A 22,417-nucleotide genomic window follows, 5' to 3' on the forward strand; every position below is an offset into this window, starting at 1 on the left:
GCAGATACAAAGTATAAAAAATACATATCTTTGGGAAAATGTATTTGAGAAAAGATGTCAGGAAGACAAATTAGCAAAATGAGATGGGAGAGTTGTAGGGGAAGTACATGTATGACTCACTAGAAATTTTATTTTGTTTCAGAAGGAATAGATACATACAGAATGAGGCGAGTAAAAAGGCACAAATAGTCTCATTTTAAGAAAAATAGAATACAACCAACTGGAAAAGAAAGAAAAGGAAGTAACTATACTCAAGATCATTTATAATCTTGCCTCAAAAAACAAAAACAGAAACCTAATGCTTTTTCAACAGAGGTTCCCTATACTTACTGCAAATATTATTTTTCTAAAGCATCAGTGTACTGACAGTTTCTGTTACACGGTAGAAAAACCAAATTCCCATGTGAACTCCCAAGTTTTAAGCAACTGTAATTAACAAAAACAAATTTTAAAGAATGCACTTTTGTTTTGCTTCTGGTAGTACTCAAATTCTAAGCTCAACATTGAAAGACTGCTTTCCGAGCTACTGCCTCTGATAGCCATCTGTATCTTTTATTTTCCACACTAATACATTCTTCGCCTTCTTTTCTAGTCCAAAGCGATTAAGTTTATACAGCATTGATTTCTTATACCAGCTTAAGCCTAGACGGGCTTGACATGGCACCTTTTTGGCATACTATTTTAGTTCCTGGCCTTCATCAAGTGGACTGGGGAAGCAAACAACCCTGAACTTAAACCTTAGATCTATAATTTATAAATTATGGGACCTCTGGCACATTCCTCATGCTGAGTCTCGGATTCCTTACATATTAAAATGAGAATAATGTCTACCTCTGAAAAATGGACTTTTAAATGCTTACATTTATTGAAACGTCTGGTTTGGTGTAGATTTAGGTATAGGTGTTGGGATTCTCAGTTCTACTCACAGACCTGCTTCTCAGTTGTATCTCTGGATCTGATCCTCAAATAACATCCCCAATTCTTGGTTACTAGAGCTGCTTTTTTTGCTTTGTAACTTCCATGGTCCTATTAGAACCTAACAGGTCACTGATCACTCGGATAAAAAGATTAGCTGTGATATGGTCCTACAGTGTACTTCTCTCAATTTTAGGTATCCTGTACAAATTTTGCAAATTCTCTCTTGCCCTTTTCTTGGAAATAACTATATTTTCTAATTCGGGGGAGTCTACCTTTGGCCTTGACCTAGTGCTTTCTAACTTGTCTGAAATATATTTAGCCAGATGATAAGGTCAGTTCATTGTCTTAAGAAAAATAATAAAGCTATCATCTGAGTTTTTAAAAGCTGAGTTTTAAAAGCTATCACCTGAGCCTGTTTTCTCTCTACCCTCACACCAAGCCCCATTATCTTATAAAACATCCCACAGCATTATGCTATAGAAAATCAATTAGAAGGCAACCCGAGGTTCTAATTTCCTCTAACTTACTAAATATATGATTTTTGCCAAATCATTTAACTTATCTGAGACTCAGTTTTTTTATTTGCAAAAGAGGGATTATGTCTACTCAGAGGCTAAAGAGCAAAGGCAATAACGCAGGTGATGGGCATTAAGGAGGGCACTTGTGATGAGCACTGGGTGCTGTTAAGTGATGAATCACTGAATGTTATTCCTGAAACCAATATTGCACTGCATGCTAACTAAAATTTTAAAAAATAATGATGCAGGTGACTGTGCCTTAAACACTGTAGTTCTATACAATGCAGCAGATATTTTCAACTCCTAAGAGGCAGTATAGCATGCTGGTGAAGATAAAAAGAATTTGAAGTCAAACCGCCAGAGTTGGAATCCTGGCTTCATCACTTACCTTTAATATGTAAAATGAGGATTACAGTACCTACCTCATATGATATTAGCTCAGTGACATTAGCTATTAATGTTATTTTTAAATGCCTACTCAGTGTTAGGTATTACACTAGGTGCTGGTAATAAAATGAAATCAGGACAGACATGGCTAACATCTTCACCAAAAAACCTCTATTTCTTACTCCATGTTACTACATTTTTCTAAGTCATTTACATCACACATACTTTATTTCTTGAAGTTTATTTATTATTTATTTTGAAAGAGAGAGACAGAGACAGACAGCATGCGCACACAAGTTGGTGGGGGCGGGGCGGGGGGGAGGAGGCGAAGAGAGAACTCCAAGCAGGCTCCATGCTGTCAATGTGAAGCTGGATGTGGAGCTCAAATTCACAAACTGTGAGATCATGACCTGAGCCAAAACCAAGAGTCGATGCTTAACCAACTAGCCATCCAGGCACCCCACGTCATATATACTTCATAGCAAAGAAAAATCTGAGTACTAAAGCATTTCCATAGAGGATCAAGACTGCACAATTCCAATATTTCTTTTCTGTGAAAATTTCCAGTGACCACACTTTAGTATAATACTGTAGTATTTCTTTTCCTAATTCATCACTTGAGTTGAGAGTCTCTTGATGACTTCTGGGTAAACTGTCCGGGACATGTTCTCATCAAATATAAATTATCCAGTGCTTGTCAATCACCTGAAATGCTAATTAAAAGGCAGATTCCTAGATTTCATATCAGTTATTGATTGAAAAACTCTGGCTAATTTACAATGACATGGATGGAAATAGTATAATGCTAAGAGAAATAAGTCAATCAGAGAAAAATAAATACCATATGATTTCATTCATATGTGGAATTTAAGAAACAAAACAAATGAGGAAAGGGAAAAAAGAGAGGCAAACCAAGAAACAGACTCTTAACTATAGAGAACAGACTGATGGTTATCAGAGGGAGGTGGGTGGGGGGCATGGGTTAAACAGGTGATGGGGATGAAGGAGTGCACTTGTTGTAATGAGCACTGGGTGATGTATACAAGTGTTGAATCATTATATTGTACACCTGAAACTAATATAACACTGTATGTTAACGAGACTTAAAATTAAAACTTTAAAAAAATAAAAAATAATAATTAAAAAAGAGAAAAACTCTTGCTAGAAGATGTAGAAATATGCATTTCTAACAACTTCCCAATGTGATTTTTATGCAAATCCCATTTGAGAAACACATTTCCAAGAGGAAAAAACCTCCACCATATAAGAAATCTGAAACCAAAGAAAATACTGAAGAATAATGATCCAAAGCTTCACTAAGAAGAACTTTAATGCTCAGAATAAATTTTCACATGCCTGTCTCTTAACATGGTTGAGTCAACAATGCACAGAGATCAAGATCAAAACTGACTTGAACATCCACACCTGAACCATGAGTGTTCAAGAAATTCCTAGTCTAGGGGCACCTGGGTGGCTCAGTCGAGGGACCCACTGTTGATTTAGGCTCAGGTCATAATATCACAGTGAGTTCGAGCCCCACATGGGTCTCTGCACTGGCAGCTCAGAGCCTGCTTGGGATTCTCTCTCACTCCCCACTTTCTCTGCCCCCCCCCCCCCCCTTTTTTTCTCTCAAAAAAAATAAACTTTTAAAAAAAGAAAAAAAAAAAAGAAATTCCTACTCTAGGCCAAGGAAAAGTTAGGGGGACAGTGAAAACGCTTACTCATAATCTCCTAAGAAGCAAAGAACAGTGTTATTACAATACTCACACTTACTGAGGTTTGGTAATCTCAGAAAATGCAACTGCTTTCTCTTAAATTCATACAACTAGAGCCAGACCTCCCTGCCCTAGCTCCCCACACCTACCACAAACGTTGCCTACTGGGAGTTAAGTTGGCTCTGTGAACAACCAGGCAAGGAGAAATACGGTCTTTTGATAAAAGTAAGCCCCCCCAAAATTTAAATTTATACCTCCTGGTCCGATGGACAGTTATAGAAGAGTTCTCACTGAGACACAGAAGAGATCCAGGAGCTCCAAACTCCTAGAGGATGTGTGTAAACTTTCCAAATAACAAAGCTAATGAACAAAATATTTCTCTACCCACCGAGGAACAGTGGCCTGAGATCTGCTCTGGGTCAGAAAACAAAATGCCCTGAAAGGCTTTGGTTCCTAAGATGGTAGTGAGGTTAGCACTGTGACTGGAAGAAAACCCGAGCCGAGGGCAGAAAAAGACGCCCAATCTGCCCACACTCTCCGTCCTGAACCAAGTCTGGAGCAGCAGAGCGGGGCGGGGCCGCGATTTCTCCTGCATCACTGCGTTCTCTCTTCCCAGCCTGCATGAGCGCCGCCCACCCACTCGCGGCGTGAACCCACTGGGCCTAGCCTCTCCTTCCCCCTCCCCTCGGCCTGGTGCTGAATCATGAGCCCAATATCTCCAAAAGGTAAAATCAAAGAACAATGCCACACTTAGGGCTGGCCTGAATGGGGTACCAGATTGGGGTGGAGCAGAGGCTGGAAACCACAACTTTGCTTCCCTTCTTCCCCAATTCCCCTCCGAGCCCCAAATTAAAACAAGTACTGCAGCGGTGGGGGACTCCCAGGCGTGCGCCCCTTCCTCTGGGTTGCTCAGGTCTGCAACGCTCCCGCCGGGCTAGGCGCGCTCTGCCTCATTGTTCCAGCATGCCGCCCGCTCGGGAGCCCGCGCCCTGCCAGGCGGAAGGGCTCAAAGCTCCCAAGGAAGGGGCCGGGGCTTAGGGATCCTCACCCCCTCGCCCCTCTCGGCCGGGTAACAGCCCCTGCCTACTCTCATCGCTTTTCTGCCAAAGGATCGCTAAAGCGGAACCGACGAGTCCCAGGGAGGCGACATGCGGGTGCTGTCCAAATGCTGCGAGGAGGAGGACTGGGGGTGGGGGAGAGACAGGGGGCTCCGGCCTGCGGAAAGCTGCAGCCCTCGCCCCACAGCGCGATTCTGCTTACACGGGTACCACTCGGCCATGGTCTCTCCGGCCCTACAGGGAGCAGCTCGGTTGTGGCCCGTCTCCCAGCCCTTGGCCCTCTCGTCCCCAGAAGCAGAAACCAGAGGGCCAGTCCCCGCGCAGGCTGCAGAAGTCACCATATGTTACTCACCCCAACTGTTCCTGTCCCTGCGGTTCTTGGCCATGGTGGTCCGGGGACTGGTGGCGGTGAGGCGCTGTCACTGTGCTGGCTCTTCTCCCGGGCCGCAGGTTGCTGGCGGTGGGAGGCTCCGTGCCCGCGCTGGGCGCAGTTCGCTCAGACTCTGAGGATGTTGCTGTGGCGCTGGTGGGAAGGAGCTGGGAGGAGAAGGGAGGAGAAAGCGGGTGAACCGAGCTCAGCATCACAAGCCCGAGTTCACACAAATACCAGCGTCACACCCTCCCTACCTCAGCCCACCCCCGGAGCACGAAGACAGGGACAGACGATGTACTGCAACATCTTTCACGGAGAACACACACACACACACACACACAAATAAACAGTACCCCCCTCACACACACTCTCAAAGAATTTAACAGCATTAGCCAGTCACAGAATTACTAATATACTGCATTATTCTGGATGTTCAAATACCCGTTTCCTATAACAGTTACAAATTAGTACCAATATGCAGACAACATTTATATAGCCAAAGAAGTCAAAATAATCTGCACTTATCTACCAGGCACCATTTTTCCCCCATTTTAAAAGCAAGGTCATGTTGGTAAAGAGGATATCATCCATTTTTTTACCTGTATACTGAACAGGCCTGACTTTTAAAATTAGGATAGAAAAATTTAGATCAAGATTGAGATAAATGAAAGCTGGAAATTCATCATAATCTGTAACTAACTCAATGTTTAGTGGGCAAAAATGCCCAGTAGATTTGCAGAGAAAACCTCTGGAGTTACACTGGCAAATATTTTAGGTAAAATCGTATTACATAGTCTGGGTGAGCCTTGGCATCCACAAAGGTTGCAGACAATTTTGAATACAAAGCAAAAGGCAAAGACACTGATTTCTTCCTCTCTGCCTACAAACTCAGCTTTCAGTATTCTAGAAGCAGTCCTTTATGGTACTTGACCCTCAAGATACCATTAACCCATTCCTTACAGTTTTCTTCTGCATTTGGTTGTTGCCCACACTCTACAGATGCGTTCTGCCTATGAGATTATTGCTAGCCTCTTAATTATCACATCTTTGGTCTCTTCACCATAAGCAACTCTTCACTCTATGTTCACTCAATGTAATTTGCTACAATGGCTTCAGACAGGACCTTCATCCTGATAATTTCCAAATCTGTGCTTCTAGTTTTATGCTCTCTTAAAGAGAGAAAAATCGTCTTACGAGAACCAAATTTATAGCTGCCCAAGGTCATCTTCATTTTGTTTTCCTACTAACACTTCAAAATCAACATGTCAAAAACCAAATTATCTCACCCACCACTGCCATATCTTATGCATTCTGTATTTCGGTTAATGGCTCTAGTGACCTCAGAGCTAGGAACACTGTAAACCAAGTTTACATTATAGTTTTAAAAGGGACGTCAGGGAGATCTGGGTGGCTCAGTCGATTAAGCATCCAGCTCTTGATTTTGGCTCAAGTCATGATCTCACAGTTAGTGAGATCGAGCCACAATTCAGGCTGCGCTGACTGCCTGGGATTCTCTCGTGCCCTCCCCCCACCTCAAAACAAACAAACTTAAAAAAATAATAAATGAAGGGGGCTGTGTTCAATAGAGTTGCATTTCCCAAACACTAATGAAACAACATAGGAAGACAGGAATTATCTCACGCCTGTATCTACAAACCAAATTCATGGATTAAAAAGAAGTGTGTTCTGCTTTTCTTGTATATCTTAATTCTCAGCTCACACTCCAGCCTGATAATTACTTTCAGGTAAATCTCATTAAAAAGAGTACAGTAGAGTCCACAGTCACACAGACACACAAAGATACACATAAGAGGAGGAGGAGAAAGCAGAGAGTGACTGCATTTGAGTACAAGATTTCTTTTTGGGGCAATTAAAATACTTTAAAATGCGAAACTTAACAGAAGACCATGTGGGAGGGAAGGGGAAAAAAGTTACAAACAGAGAAGGAGGGAGGCAAACCATAAGATACTCTTAAACACAGAGAACAAACTGAGGGTTTAAGGGGGGTGGTGGAGAGGGGAAAATGGGTGATGGGCATGGAGGAGGGCACTTGTTGGGATGAGCACTGGGTGTTGTATAGAAGCCAATTTGACAAATTATATTAAAAATATTTTAAAATGTTTTAAATCAGTTCTGTACAACTTTGTGGATATACTAAAAATCACTGAATTATACAATTTAAATTGGTGAATTATATGGTATGGTATTACACATCATTTGGCTGCTTTTAAAAAGTCAAGGTCAAGTTTATTTTAAATTGGAAAAAAGGAAGAAAAGATATTTGTACATTAGTACTCTAGAACCCTTCTCATCCTGACCCCTTGGGATGTTACTCTGTACACTATTCCCTCCCTCCTATATCCTCAATGATTTTTTTCCTAGTTGTTCCTTCACCATGCTCATTTCCCCCAATCATAAGAAAAGGGCTCTCTCAACCTTGCCATTTGCAACAACATGGATGGACTTAGAGGGTATAATGCTAAGTGAAATAAGCCAGACAGAGAAAGACAAATACCATATGACTCCACTCAGATTTGGAATTTAAGAAAAAGCAAATGAACAAAAAAGATTAAAAAAAAAACAAAACAGACTCAAATACAGAGAACAACTGGTGGTTGCCAGAGGGGAGGTGAGAGGGGGATGAGTGAAATAAATAAAGGGGATCAAGGGCACCCTTATCTTGTTGAGCACTGAGAAATGCATGAAAGTGTCCAATTATTACATTGTATACCTGAAACTAATATAACAGTGTGTGTTAATTATACTTCAATAAAAAAATAATAAAATAAAATGTAACCACCTTAAGAAAGAAAAGGGCTCTCTCAATCAGGAGTTTCTCAATAGTGGATGCTACAACTCACTCCTTCCCTCTACAGCTAGCAATCTTGGAAACATACTTATATCAGTTAGAATGCTTTTGGCTGTAACTCAAAAGAGCTTAAACCAAAAGGACATTTAGTGTCACATAATTTTTTAAGGTAAATTGGTTCTGTGGGGATTAATTCAGCAGCTCAACTTTATCATTGACATGTTAGGATATAGATGTGGCTGCTGCAGAAAATTACAGTGGCTTAAGACATATTCATTTCTTTCTCATGATATAATCTTAGCATAAACCCTCCAGGGTTCATATTAATGATGGCTCTGAAATATCAAGAAACCTAAGCTTGGACTTCCATGGTATAATCCAAGATGGTTGCTTGGGCATTTGCATCTTCATTCCAGCCAAATAGAGGAGAAGAAAGGAAAGAAGGGCATATATCCATTCTAAGAGTACAACCCAGAAGTGGCACATATCACCTCTACTCAAGTACCATTGACCAGTACATGTCCTACCTATTTGACAAACACATTATGTATATGTGTATCCAACTAAAATTTAGGAGATCTAATGCTAACGAAAGAAAGGAGGGCACCTGGCTGGCTCAGTTGGAAGAACATGTGACTCTTGCTCTCAGGGTCATGAGTCTGAGCCCCATGTTGCATGTAGAGATTACTTAAATAAAAAAAAAAATTTAAAAGAAGGAAATGGATACTGGAGAATACCAGCAGACTTCACCACAAGGACCAAGGTTGCACTTTACCATCCTTAATATGTGGACTTATTTTCTAATGTGGGCTCCTATCATGGTCCCAAAATGGCATCTGCCATTCCAGTCATTAGAAGTGAGTAGCCATGTCTAGAAACAGAAAAAGGTATGTCTGTGCCTTGTGTACCTTGTTAAAAGCACTCCCATAGACTTTTTCTATGTGTTATTATCTAGAATTGTCAAGCCTAAGCCATCCCTTTATTAACAGAAGTGAGGCTAGGCCAATCAAGATTTATCCCCTAGCATAGGGAGGGTCTCAGTCTCATCTGACAGACATAGCAACACAGGAAAGGTCAACAAAATTGTGGTTCTGATAATGAGAAGAGAACATATCACAAGTCCCAAGGTGATAATGACAGCTTTCATTTTCCCCTTATCCTCCACTAGTATCTTCTCTGATGGGATGACCCAAAACTTATTTCCATGGGGCCAAATCTTTAGTGGCCTTATCTTTACTGGGTTGTTGCAGTTTATCATTGTTCAGTAATACTGGACATGTGAATACCAAGAGGTATCTTAGTGCACACGTAGGGTCCTAGACATAGTCCTTCTATTCTCTTTGTGGGGCAACAAGCAATTCCCCTTGGTAATGAGGACCAATCACTCCAACCAGTACAATGATCCCCTCTCTAACCTTTGCCTCCGTAGTCCAAAGACCTCATATTGGCCAGGTGACAGTTTCAGTTTCCTCTTTAATGAAACTGTAACTAAGTTATCTAGGGACAGTATCTCTCCTTTGGGCACCAGAGCCTTCAGATCCACCAAGCCCAATGTTTTAAAGACAAAGTTGTAGAGACAAAAATTCTTCAAGTGAATTGTTAGTAGTAGGAAGAGCCACCACTCCACTCCTTGGTTCCTAGACCCACACATTCTGCACGTGGGTTAGATGGCAACATATATTGGCTATAGGTTAAGTCCTATCCCATATCCTCACTGGGTTATCTCCCAGTCAGTATCACAACCAATCCTTCAGCAGGCCTTTCCTCTCTTCCCTTAAACTAGCTGCTTCTAAGTGATGGGTTTAAGGTAAGATCAATTAATTCAGTGGTTATGACTTCATTGACATACTTCCCTCAAAATAAAATGAGTTTCTTGCTTAAATTTAATGCTGTAATACATGGTGATGAAATAAGGCATTCTATAAATCCTTGGATTATGGTACTTGTAAAAAAGCTTTCCAGGCAGGGAAGGTAAACCTGTATTTGGAATATGTACTATTTCCATGAGGATGAATCCCTCTTCTCTCCATAATGGAAAGGATCTAGTATAATAAACTGCCACCAGGTGGTTGACTAATCTAGGGAATACTACCATACTGGGGTCTCTGCAATGGCCTCTGTTATAAGCAGGTTAAATGCTCCAAAGTGGCAGTAACTGTATTATCCTCCGGCCACCCCAGTACATTATCCTTGGCAAGTAGAAGTCCATGTTGTTGAACCCACATTTGCCCTCATTCCTTTTTTACATAGGACCACTGAACTACCACTGGGTGACCAGGTAGAGGCTGACATCCATAGGACAGATCTCTTGTAAACCTGATTATTGAAATGAATGCCCTCTTGTGGGCAGTTATGTGGTTCACAGATATTTTCACATTCTGGGCCCACTTTGAGAATCCATCTGTATTACCTCTCCTACTGACTCCCTTATCTCAGATATTCTTCTTTCCAAGTTATTGGCCCACCTACTAGCCACTGTACATAAATATAGATCTATACCTCAGGCCAGCTCGCCTTCCTAACAAAGAGGGCAACCAGATGTTCTATTTAAAGTTATGCCCACAGGGAGAATTTCTCTTCATCTGTATTTTTCAAGACCACCCCATTACAGATAGGGGCATAATTCAGAGGCTATATGCTTCCAGTTGGATACAATGCACAACATTAATAAACCAAGCCCAAGTTTTTCCTTCCTCTGTTAAATGACCACAAGCCCATAGATAAAGTTAAAAAAAAAAAAAAGTGGCAAAGAAGTAGGGGCAGGTACAGAGGAAATCTGTCCATGTAATTTACTCGTGCCTTCTATATCAGCTCCGGCCACCCCAGTACATATACCTTTCCATTTGACAATGAATTCTGCTGCCCGTGTTCAATTTATGATTCAGTAAATTAGGTAACACCAAGTTCCTAAAGAGCAGTTCACATCACACAGTCCCTTAGTATGCCATAGTCAGGTGTTTAGTTTCTGCCAAGGCCTCATAGCAGGCCAAGAGTTACCTTTCAAATGGAGAATAGTTGCCAAGAGATGAGAGCATGTTCTTATTCCAAACCTTATCCATGCTGCTTGTGCCACAACTTGGACCATCTGTGGGGCATTCTGTTTTTCCAAGTCATATGAAAAACTGGCAGTCATATAGGTTACATGATAAATGGATCAGAGAGCAGTACATGCAGTATGGTGATTCCAAAATCCAAACAGGCCAACTAAGACTGGGCATTGTTTTTTGAGGTGGAGCACAATAATGCCACTGAACTGTTAGAAATTTCACTGTGGCACAGGTCTCTGACCTGGATGTATTTCTTATCCTCTGATAGAAGGGTCTTTTTAAGGTATCTAGGGCAGTTGCTACTTCCAGTTCATCTATCTGGTTTGCACCATGTCATTAAGGTAATAGACTAGCAGGATGTTCTAATGGATATCAAGGAAACAAAGGTCTCTCTGGAATGATATATTACAACTGACGTGTTTACATAGCCTTGATGTAAGACAATGACAATGCTATCCCGGCTATATGAAGGCAAACTGCTTCTGATTATTTCTTTTGAAGGGAATTGAAAAGCACATTCTAGATTTCAAGTCCATAGCTGCATTCTAGGTGCCAAAGCCTATACTGATTTGCTCTAGTAAAAATTCCACATGTGGAAATACAACTATGAGGCTTCTTCCTCAAGGCTCCCCCCTCAAAGGGACTCCATCTAGGCTTGTGAACTGGATTCAGTTGAAAAATATGGGGGTATCTGGGTGGCTCAGTCAGTTAAGCATCCTACTCTTGATCTCAGCTCAGGTCATGATCTCATGGTTCACGAGTTGGAGCCCTGTGTTGGGCTACACACTGACAGTGAGGAGCCTGCTCGGGATTCTCTCTTTCCCTCTCTCTGTCCTTCCCCCACTCGCACCCTCTCTCTCAAAATAAATAAACTTAAAAAAAAAAAGAATTGGGTGATATGTATTGAATCACCATACCAGTGACTTGAGTTACGTTTCTGCTCATCAGACCTAGAATTTTTCTGCTTACATATGGCAAGCAGTACTTAAGTAGACTGTTAATTTCATTCATTCCTAAACACGGATGATCATACACCACCATCAAAGATCCTTGCTTTCAAACACTCTGATTATCACTTCTTCCTGAGGGTTATCATAATTGTGCTGAACAAGTCTTTAACATTTAAGAATCTTCCACCTGGCCTCTACCAGGATCTCAATATTCCCACTGAAATCATGGATCCTGATTTCATTGTGGCATCTCCATTATCATCTCCAGCCAATTAAGACAGCCACCAAAGAATTTTTCAAGGATAGCTGTGACCCTCTACTCAATGCCTTGACAAAGGTAAATTTTATGGGTCCTTGTAGGGATGGTACAGATAGAGCATTACTAAGCAGGATGCACATAATAGGGCAAGTCCAACATTCCCATCTCCCTAAGTCTTCAGATTTATTCCTCTAAAGTATGCCCTGGAAGTTCTGGCATCTCAGCACATAGATTACCAGCTTCAAGTAACCCATTTAGAAAAACCACCAGCTTCTCAGGTCAACCTGAAACATAGATAAGTATTTGCCAAGATCCTGTAACTCTTCAGTGCACAAGTTTTCTCCTCCAAGAACAGGTCTTGTCCTTCTCCACCAGGGCTGTGCTGAAATCTAACTTTTTTTTAAGGCTTTATTTAAATTCCAGTTAACAGTGTCATATTACTTTCAGGTGTACAGTACAGTGATTCAATACTTGCCATACAACAGCTGGTACTCATCATGACCAGTGTACTCCTTAATGCGCATCACCTATTTGAAATCTAACTCTTGTTCAAGTTCTCAGCCTCATTTATATCTACCCAAATGCCCCCATTCTATGTCGTGGGGTCCCAACAACTTCTCTACCTGGACTCCTCTCTTAGCATAACAGATCTAGGTCTCACATTTAATTAACATCGCAACTCTACAGCCTTTACTATTAGGCCGTGGGCTGGATTCTCAGCCATGTCTTCCCTGCGGCTACATGAGAAATAAGGTTTCTTCAAGGCTGTCAAATAAACTTTTTGATTTTCTACTCGTGCCTTAAGTTTGGAATTCAGGCCATTTGTCTTTTTTCCTCACATATTCTCCCAGAGGCAATCAGAAAAAAATGACACAATGATTTCAGCAATCATCACTATCAAAGGAGCTAAGTGCTAGAGACTGGTCTTCCAATGCTACAGCTTCCATCAGCACTCCGTCTCATGCCACTATTGATGGTTATTTCAGCAATTGTGGTGCCATTGTTTCATTTTTCATGGCAAGAAGTTTATACAGGTAATCATCAGATATGTGAGTAATACCATCCCACAAAGCAAGGGTTTCTTTCCTGAGGCTACTTCCAATTCCTGTAACTATCAATCAGGGTTCTGGCAAGAAAGAGATAGCACAGAAAGAGAATCTAATGAAAGGACTATTTATAAAAATGAGGACAGGGTTAAAGGAATTAAAGGAACCAATAAGAGATAGTGAAACACCCCGAGACTAGCCACAGTGGAATGCCATTATCATCCTTGTCTTAAAGGGGCAAAGAAAAAAAGAGCTTATTAGAATCCTTTAAGAGTGATACAGCTGTAGGATAAGGCCACAGTCAGGCACTGTGGTTTCTTCTATACATTTGGGGTTCTCAGAACACTAGATTATGTAAGGTGCAAGCAAACTTTAGGCATCCCTTCTGAGTATTACACTTATTATATTGTGAGGAAATCAATAAGGAACAACACAAGATTATTTATAACTTATAGTTTTTTCTTAGCTATTGAATTTGCAGAAAAGACCAAGCTGTCCTGAATACAGGAACCTTACTACCAAATCTCATAAAAACCTAAAATCCACCCTAGGAATCAAGGTTAATTAAAAACATCATTTTAACATATTGGATGATCAATTCAAGCTGTATTAAAAAGAGATGTGCATTGCCTCCTTCTTCTTTTTTGATTTTTAAAATTTTATTTATTTATTTATTTATTTATTTATTTATTTATTTATATTTTTAAAGATTGTAGGTAATCTCTACACCCATCGTGGGACTTGAACCTACAACCCCAAGATCAAGAGTCGCATACTCCACTGACAAAGCCAGCCAGGAGCCCCCAACTCTTCTTTATTGAAACTCCCATCATGATGACCTGATACTGATTCTGAATGAGATCCATGTTCTACTGCTATCCAGAACAAGATAGAATTCTTCTGCTTTGAAAACATGGTTTTTGCCTCAATAGACAACTGACCTTAATTAGTAACAAAAAGAATAGTTTAACTATTTGAAAATATAAATCATAACTATGGCAGATGTCTTCCAAAATTTAATTAATTTATATCTAACAAACCTATGGGGCAATAAGCTCAATCACACAGGGTTACATTTTGCAACTAGTTTATGCTGGAAGGTTCATCAGGAGATCATATAAGATAAGCCTATATGTTCCATAGACAAAAACTGTCCTTGTGATCTGTTGTCATACTTGAGAGCTTTAATTAGCTTTTGTGTTTTGGATAGTAATTGGGAAACTTACCTATGTAGAAGTTAAAAAATTTTATGTCCAGTTGAAACCAGAAGCCACAGATTACAATCAGCATTTTACTAAAGAAATTTGACAGAATGGAAAAACACTACAAAGCAGAGAGCAAACCATTACAGGTTATTATGTAGATAAGAGTAAAACCTGGAAGATATTTGCATTTAAGACATTATGGAGACACAAAGAATATATGATAATGAGGCTGGGATGAAGGACCTACCAAGCCATATTTTTCCTTATTCCATACCTTGTTATAAAGCTGGGTAGCTTGTAAGAAATTCCTGTTAGCTATAATTTTTTATTATTCTTTATTATTATATTATTTTTTATTACTAAAACTATGTGCTTATTTAGGAGGTAAGATTAAATTTACATACCACATGTTTATTTCATGGAAATTGAATTTGAATTTCTCTACCAATCATGTAATATTTAACCCACCAGCTATGATTTCACTGATCTTGTTTAAATGAACTCAACCACTATTTTTAAATCCTTAAGATTCCTTTGGAGTTAGAATAAAGCAAATGTTTTCCTCTTTGCATCAATTGTGGTACAAGTAATGATTATAGCAGACACATTTTTTAACCACCACGTAGAATTTCAACTTTTTCCATGCTATGTACCTCTGGGTTGATGGTCAAAGCATATGGATCTGCCATTGCTGGAAACATAAAACATGTGCATTCCAGAGTCTTGTTGAAGCTTATGACCTCAAACTTTTTATTGCCCAATTCATATCAAACACTGTGTTTCAAGAATAACATGCTTGAAGGATTATCAGACATTTATCCTTGTTTCAAACTGGGAATTCAAATTTTCCACTTTATGAAGGCCCATGAGGTAAACTTTTCTAAAGTCTTAGTATCAGCACAAGAAGTGCCTCTCTTGACCAATTGCTTCGTGGTGATCTCAAAAACACTATAAAACCCTCTACTTTGGCCAATTTGTTGCATTGTTCTGGTATCCTATTTCTCCTCTCTTTAACATCACACCTATTTCTTCCTTTACTTACTTTTATCTTGTGTTATAATATGTATTTTCTGTATGCTGCCTCAAATTCTCTGGAATAATGCAAGTATAAATAAGAATAAATTTCAGACTAGAGATAGGATCAACCCTTATAGGGTCAAAGGGAAAAAAAAAGAATCTATGACAGCAAACAAGTACTAGGATACCAATAGAACATTTGAAAAGATTTTGAGTCATTGAAGCCAAAAGTATGTGCCCACCAAAACAAGTGCCAAGAAGCTTTGAAAGAAGGAACTGTTCTTCAACAATTTTTTCAATGCAGCAAACACATAGGCTTTGTCCATAGAGCATGTAAGTCTGAGCTTACTTATACTCCCTAAATAAGTGCCCTTTGTGCATGGAGCACAAGAAAATACATATATTCCTTGTCCTGTTAAGGTGTAAATTTAATTTCTACATTATACAACTAATTACAACAATCAACAAGGAGTATATTGCCCAAGAACAGAATTGAATTGGATGTTCAAAACCACAAGCCAACATCTGTAACTTGCTCTTTTGTGATTTTTCAGTTACTAAATGCACTGGCTGAGTGTTCATCTGGCTTTCCTGTTCAAAACCTCTACTGGATTCTAGGAATATTTTTACCAGTACACATAAACCTGGCAACTTTATTTCTACCTTCCAAACAACCCTGGAACTAGAACTGCAAAATAGCTTGTGAAATACCAGCCAAATTACTTCCTTGAACTCCTGTTCCATATTTTATGCACTGTGAAGTATTTTACAACTTCTTATATTTGAAAATCCTCTTTGTAATCCCGTAAAATGCCTCATAAACACTTGCTTGCCTGTCAGATGCAAAACCTTATCCTCTTCAAGCTGCAGATAATTATATTGAGATATTGTCAACTACGATGTCTTGTCCCAGATCACCTACTGAGGAAGAAGTAGAGCCAGAATCAGGTCGTGGTCTCTTGATTTTGTTTCAGCTTCTGAAGAACTCCTCATCCAATCTAAGGAGCAATCCCCGGGGCAACGCACTGCGTGTGCCCAACAGGGATAAAGGCCACTGTGACTTCCTAGGAATTCAGGCTTTCAGAAATGTGGAAAAACTCAGTAGAAGACAGGTTGCGCAGCTGTGTAGTGCAGCCTCAAGCTGGTACCACTGGGAATGGTTTGCAAAACAGGAAGGTGCAGTCGGGTGTGCCGCGGCTTAGTTAAGCCGGCACTCCCCCACCTCCTTCCCTGGCGCCCCACTGCCAGGTAACTTCTGGCCCAGTGCCCTCGGTACCTTTCCCGTGCTGAACTGGAAAGGCTGCCCTCGTGCCCACCCTTCTCCCTCTACCCGTCACCCTCCAAGTTTACCTGACGGAACTGGGGGCGGTTTAGCAGAGGCCGGTCGGCTCACTGGGTGAGCGTGGGGGGGGGGGGGGGCCTAACCTCAGAGTGGGTAGGAGAGGCTGGGCCCCGAAAGGACGCGGCCGGCCGTGGGGGGTGCTGGGGGGCGCGGTGGCCCGGCCCGGAGGGTGTCGTGTCCCGAGCAGGCCTCAGGGCGGCACTCTGGTCCCGCGGCCGGAGCGCTCGGGCGGGCCGCTGGGCGCCGACCCACGCTGGCCAGGAACGTTTCACCCGGTGACGCAGCCCCGGGTGGGAGACGTGGTGCGGCGGCGGCGGCGGCGGCGGCGGTACGCGCCTCCGCCGCCTGCGAGAGGACGTGCGGTGCGGCGGGAGGCGGCGGCGCAAGACCTGGAGCGGCCGGCGGACGCCGGGAAGCAGGACGCGGACGCCGGCGAGGAAGTAGGTCCCGGGTCGGCGCTCAACAAAGAGCGGGGCCGCCCCCCTCGGGTGCCGAGCCAGCCCCAGGCCCCGGCGGTTCGCGGGCGGCCGGGAGGGGGAAGGGCCGCGGCCGGAACGGGACTGCGGGGACGCCGCGGACCCTTCCAGGCCCGCTTCTCCGCGGCCCGCGGCGGGGCGGAAGGGAAGGGGCTGGGCCGCTCGGGGTTGTAGCCTTTGCTTGTCCCTGGTGCAGGCGGAGCTGCGGGCAGAGGCTCCATGTTGGGAAGCGGCGCCGCTCGTTCTCGTTAGCGGGAATCGATCCGGGCGCCGCGGGCAGAACCGGCGGGGCGCGGGCCCTGAGCGAAGATGGAGGCCCCGCTGCGGCCTGTCGCGGACATCCTTAGGCGGAACCCGCAGCAGGACTACGAGCTCGTTCAGAGGGTCGGCAGCGGCACCTACGGAGACGTCTATAAGGTGAGGCAGGCCCGGCCCGGCCCGGCGGCGGGCTCCTTTCCTGCGGTCGGCTGGCTCCCGGGAGTACGGCTACTTTCTAGCGAAGTAGGAGGCGTAGGGAGGATGCCTTTATTGTTGCATCTTGGAGATGAAGGGGTCGGGGTTCCTTTTTTACTCAGTTCTGAGCGCCTTTTAGTCATAGCTTGCTCTGATCGCTCACAACATGCAGAACTAACCACACACCTTTTCAAAACCCACTGTCGTACCTTTTTTTTTTTTTTTTTTGGTAGTATAAAAGCTTTTTTCGTTTGTGTTGTTGAGGGGAGTTCGAATATAGAGTTGCAGTTGAGGATGCTAGTCTTAGCATGGAAAAATGCTTCCTGAAAGACAGTCGATGGGAAAGCATATTGACATTAGGCATTTGCATTTAAAGAAAACTTTTAAATGGATGAGCTTGATTTAAAAAGTCATGTGAAAGGGGGTCTGTCTGGTTTAACTGTAAGTAGTCTAATGCTGAGCAAAATGACGTGTGCGTAAACATTATCCTATGTAGAATTCTGCTTTTTCTGCTAGATGTTTCATCATTTGTATTTGGTTGATGTTTTTTTTTTGTTTGTTTGTTTATTCTTCTACTTTAGCAGTTCCTCTCTCAGGGATTTATAACATCCCCGACCAAGAGGGGATAAGACCAAGTCTTTTTAATTGTACTCTTTTGCATTAGTTGAAACAGGCAGGAGGGTAAGGTACTCTTAATTTGAGATTAAAGAAAAGTCATAGAGAAGCAAGCTGAATTCCCTAAATACACTGAGTTCTTGAAGGATTAAAAGGAAAGAGATCGTTTCACATTCTTATATGCTTTTTGTTTTCTCTTCCAAAAAGGGAGTGTTAATGCAATTCATATGGATATATGGAGGGAAATTTCCTTTGATTTTGTAACAGCTTTGTTTATTGGATTTAATCATGATATTTATCCCATTGTTCCAGACAACACCTCTGCATATAGTTGAAATAGCCTGTGTCATATGGGTGATTTACTGGTAGATTCCTCTGGGGTTTGTCGTTGTTTTGCATGGATGGTAAAATGGAAAGAAAACATCCTTTTTTTTTTTTCTCCTTTTCTGCTTTTAATATTCTATAAATAATAATAATTCATGATGGTATATGATGAATCTATTAATAACAATTCAAAATGGTATATGTCATTTTATTGAAATGGACTGTGATGGGTAGGCTTTTTATTCATTAAAAGGGCATTTGAATTTTCTATACTAGGTGCTGTACTAGGTATGGGGTATTGAACTGTGAGGCAAGTCCCAATTCTTGCTCTGTGAATACCTTTGAATTCAAAATGGATAATTATAACAGAATCCTCTTCTTTATGTAGAATTAGAGGTAATTAACTCTTCATTGTTTAGCTATGGGTTAGCCATTTTGTGGAATGCTCTTGAAAAATTGAAATTCCTTCTTGCTTTCTCAGTCCCACTTTTTAGTCATTTTCATTTTATGATTCACTATGAGATCAGTTGAATTTAGTTCATATTAACGAAATAGTCTAAATTCCAGTTCTTGTATATTTTTTCTCTACTACAATAAAATTTAAAGTGTTTTCTCCACAAAAATCTCAAGATCCCCACCTTTTTTCTTTATAAGTATAATAACTAAAGCGACTGTCTGGAGCAGGATTTTATTCTTGCAGGAAAAGCAAAGGGTTATATTAAAAGGAAAGCTAATGCTTGTCCTGTAGCCTGGTGCCTCCCTGCCCTGTGTCTCTCTTCCATAGCTCCTAAACAGAGGATCAGTGACTGAATATTTATCATATATCATCTTCACCCCCCTTCGCCCCACCCCATCTCCTTCCCTCCCCACATTCGTGCTCCCTCACACTTATACTCATCCATGCTTGGGCAGCCTTTGATTGCTAAACGTGCTCAAAATCCTGGTTCCTTGTCTTTCGTTTCCCTTTGTTCTGATTACCTGGAATCACCTCCCAACACCCTCCCCCGCTTTCACCTGTTGCTATCTTACCTGTCCACAAAAACCTTACTCAAAGGCTCCTCCAGGAATCCCCAGCCCTTCCTGCTTATCTCTCCCCCCTCATCTGTTACTCTTTCCCCTCTTCATTCTGTTCTAGCCACACTGGCCTGTTTGCTCTTCCTTAAACATGCCTAATAAGCATCTTCCTACCTTTGGGTCTTTATGTGTTCTTCCTATTTTCTCTGCTCAGAATGTTTTCCTCAGACAGCCACAGCTTGCTCCCTTCCCCCCTTGCTTTTACACCCTGCATCTTTTTTTTCCTTTTTTTTTCTTGTACTTAATTATCATGTAACATCTTTTACTTATTTTCTTCTTGTTTATTATCTGTTTCAATCCACTAATGTACTCAATGAGGGCAGGAGTTTTATGTGTTTTGTTCACTGCTCTATTTCTAACAGCACCTGGAATTATGTCTGGCTGGCATAGAGTAAGTGCTTCTAAAAATTTGAAGATTGAATGAATGAATAAATGAATGAATGAATAACTATCAGTAATTCTATCACCTCATTGTCTGGGCATATTCTTTCAACATCACAACATTAAATTAGCACTTAATACTCTGTGTTTCTCTGTAATTCCTATTATATCCTGCCATGTATTTTTAGTACAAATTTCAATTATTTGAGTTCTCTAGGAAAAATATTTCTGAAAGAATATTTCATAGCATATCCTTTTTCAGCTCTCTGAATCCTACAGGATTTTGTCAGTTTGTATTTACTCCTTAATATTCCTAAAAACATGTAACATTTGGGATGTAGTGCTGAAGTTTTGGAGCTCAGAGCAATTTTGCTGTTTATCACTCTGTTTCTGATGAACTGAAAATCCTTGAAAGTTTTAGAAGTATTTTCAGTCAGTGATATAAGTTAGTAAAATAATAACAGTGAAGAGTAATGAAGGTACATTAGTTGCTGTTGTAGTCAGGTATTATTTGTACTTTTCTTCATAAATATTACAGCTCCAGCAACCATCTGGAGCAGGATTTTATTCTTGCCAGGAAAAGCAGGTATCTTAGGAAGCAGGAACTTTAGAAGGACTACACCTTTGAGAATCTTTGTGAATTATATATATATTCTTTGAAAACACGGATCTCCTCTGAAGCTCCTGTCTTTGCTGAGAATCTCCAGTAGGGGAGAGCTCAATCTGGCGATTCCCTGGTTGAAAGGATAAGTATTCTTTTAGATAAATAGGGCAAGAGCAGGAAATGGTGCAGGGGGAAGAAACACAAAAGAGAAAGGAAATGTGGTGGAAGATGGATAAAGATTAAATTTAAGCTGGGCAAATTTTATTTGTAATTAATGTTAATATTTAAATCTGCCAGCAGGAAGAGGTCTGGAGATACAGTGTGTTCACTATCTTCTGTCCACAGAAGATCTAGACATGTCAAGTGATCTAGAGAGTACAGCATCATGATACAGTTCGTAGTTAACAGTACAAGCCATTGTGGTGGTCTTTATCGAAATTTCTGTATCGAAATTGTTCCCAACCTCCATTCCAGAGAAGGTCTAGAAATCTTTTTTTTTTTTTTTTTTAATCTTTTGTGGGATATAAATTTAAAGCCCATGTATTTTTCTAACCTGCATTGCTTTTTCTGATTGATTATACAAGTATGACATGTTTAGCTGCAGGAGGGCAGGAATAGATGTCTCTTGTTCATCACTGTGTAATAACAGATGGATGCTCAATAAATTATTGAATGACATTAGTTATAGAAAATTACCCAGAGATAATGCTGTTAATAATTCAACATAGTTTATTTTGGCTTTTTTCCTGTTTTTGTTTAGTTTTTTTAAGTTTATTTATTTATTTTGAGAGAGAGAGCTTGCGCTGGGGAGGGGCAAAGAGAGAGGGAGAGAAAGAATCCCAAGCCGGCTCCGTGCTGTCAGTGCAGAACCTGATGTGGGGCTCAGTCTCTAGTGAGATCATGACCTGAGCTGAAACCAAGAGTCATATGCTTGACTGAGCCCCCTAGGGACCCCTTTCCTGATATTTTTAAACCAATATGTTTCTAAAAATGATTTATATAAAATTAGGACTGCAATGTATCTCTTTTTTCTGCTTGAATTGGGATGGCTAGTATTTTCCCTGGTAATTAAATATTATCCAAAAATAACAGTTTTGAAGGATCTATTTTTAAAGGGTCTGTTGAACAAACACCCATTTAGTGAATCTTTCTAAGATTCATTTTTGTTTTCAATTAAAATAATTTTTTTGCAATTATGAATAATGTATAATTTGTGTGGAAATCTTTATCATGTAGTTTTATCACTTCCATGGGTTCTTCTGGGTCCTGGGTGAACTGGGTCCACTGTGGTGAATCCCTCTTTTATATATGCCCTCCTTTTCTCTCCCTTAAGCCAGAAGTCACAATTCTGAAAAGGCATGAGGCACTTTGAAACATATTCCAGGATCCCATTGTATATAGATTCATTTATTCTGGAAATATTTGTTGAATGCCAATTGGATGTTAGGGGATGGGGATCCAAACACAAGAAAGAGAAAGTACACTGTCAACAAGGAACATGTAATTTAGTTGGGAAAACAGACATATAAACAGTTATAATGTGGTAAGTGCAATAGAGAAGTGAAGTCAAAGAAATACCCAACTCTGTTTTTACTGGGGATAGGGGAATGGAGGAGAGGAGAGAGAAGTATGACGTGAACCAGGGAGGATTAACGGAAGAAAGGACATTAACTGGATTTTAAAAGAATGCAGGGTGATTTTCAGGTGGACAAGATGGGAAAGATATTTCAGGCTCTGGGAATAGTGTGTGCAAATACCTGGTATCTTGAGAAGCCACGATGAATTTTGAGGGATTTGGAGTGACCAAATCTGGCAGTGATGTCATAGATGGAGAACACAGGCTATT

The 22,417-nt window shown here is 41.0% G+C and overlaps 2 protein-coding genes across 6 annotated transcripts in view; one reads left to right on the forward strand and one right to left on the reverse strand.

Moving 5' to 3' along the window:
- Positions 1 to 16,832, reverse strand: part of ATL1 (atlastin GTPase 1) — an 83,627-nt gene extending 66,795 nt beyond the window's left edge. For 2 of the 3 annotated variants that reach the window (XM_049612810.1, XM_049612808.1), the window contains exons 1-2: positions 16,653 to 16,832; positions 4,949 to 5,133 (exon numbers count right to left, since the gene is read on the reverse strand). In XM_049612810.1, the coding sequence (XP_049468767.1) occupies positions 4,949 to 4,982 (34 nt within the window). In that variant the 5' untranslated portion in view covers positions 4,983 to 5,133; positions 16,653 to 16,832. The remainder of the gene's footprint in view (positions 1 to 4,948; positions 5,134 to 16,652) is intronic. The other variant, XM_049612809.1, reaches the window with a different exon arrangement.
- A 505-nt stretch (positions 16,833 to 17,337) lies between these two features.
- MAP4K5 (mitogen-activated protein kinase kinase kinase kinase 5) overlaps positions 17,338 to 22,417 on the forward strand; it is a 109,992-nt gene continuing 104,912 nt past the window's right edge. For 2 of the 3 annotated variants that reach the window (XM_049612803.1, XM_049612804.1), the window contains exon 1: positions 17,338 to 17,537. In XM_049612803.1, coding sequence (XP_049468760.1) covers positions 17,430 to 17,537 — 108 coding nt within the window. In that variant the 5' untranslated portion in view covers positions 17,338 to 17,429. The remainder of the gene's footprint in view (positions 17,538 to 22,417) is intronic. The other variant, XM_049612806.1, reaches the window with a different exon arrangement.

Source organism: Panthera uncia (genome assembly GCF_023721935.1).
Source record: "Panthera uncia isolate 11264 chromosome B3 unlocalized genomic scaffold, Puncia_PCG_1.0 HiC_scaffold_1, whole genome shotgun sequence".
NCBI lineage: Eukaryota > Metazoa > Chordata > Mammalia > Carnivora > Felidae > Panthera > Panthera uncia.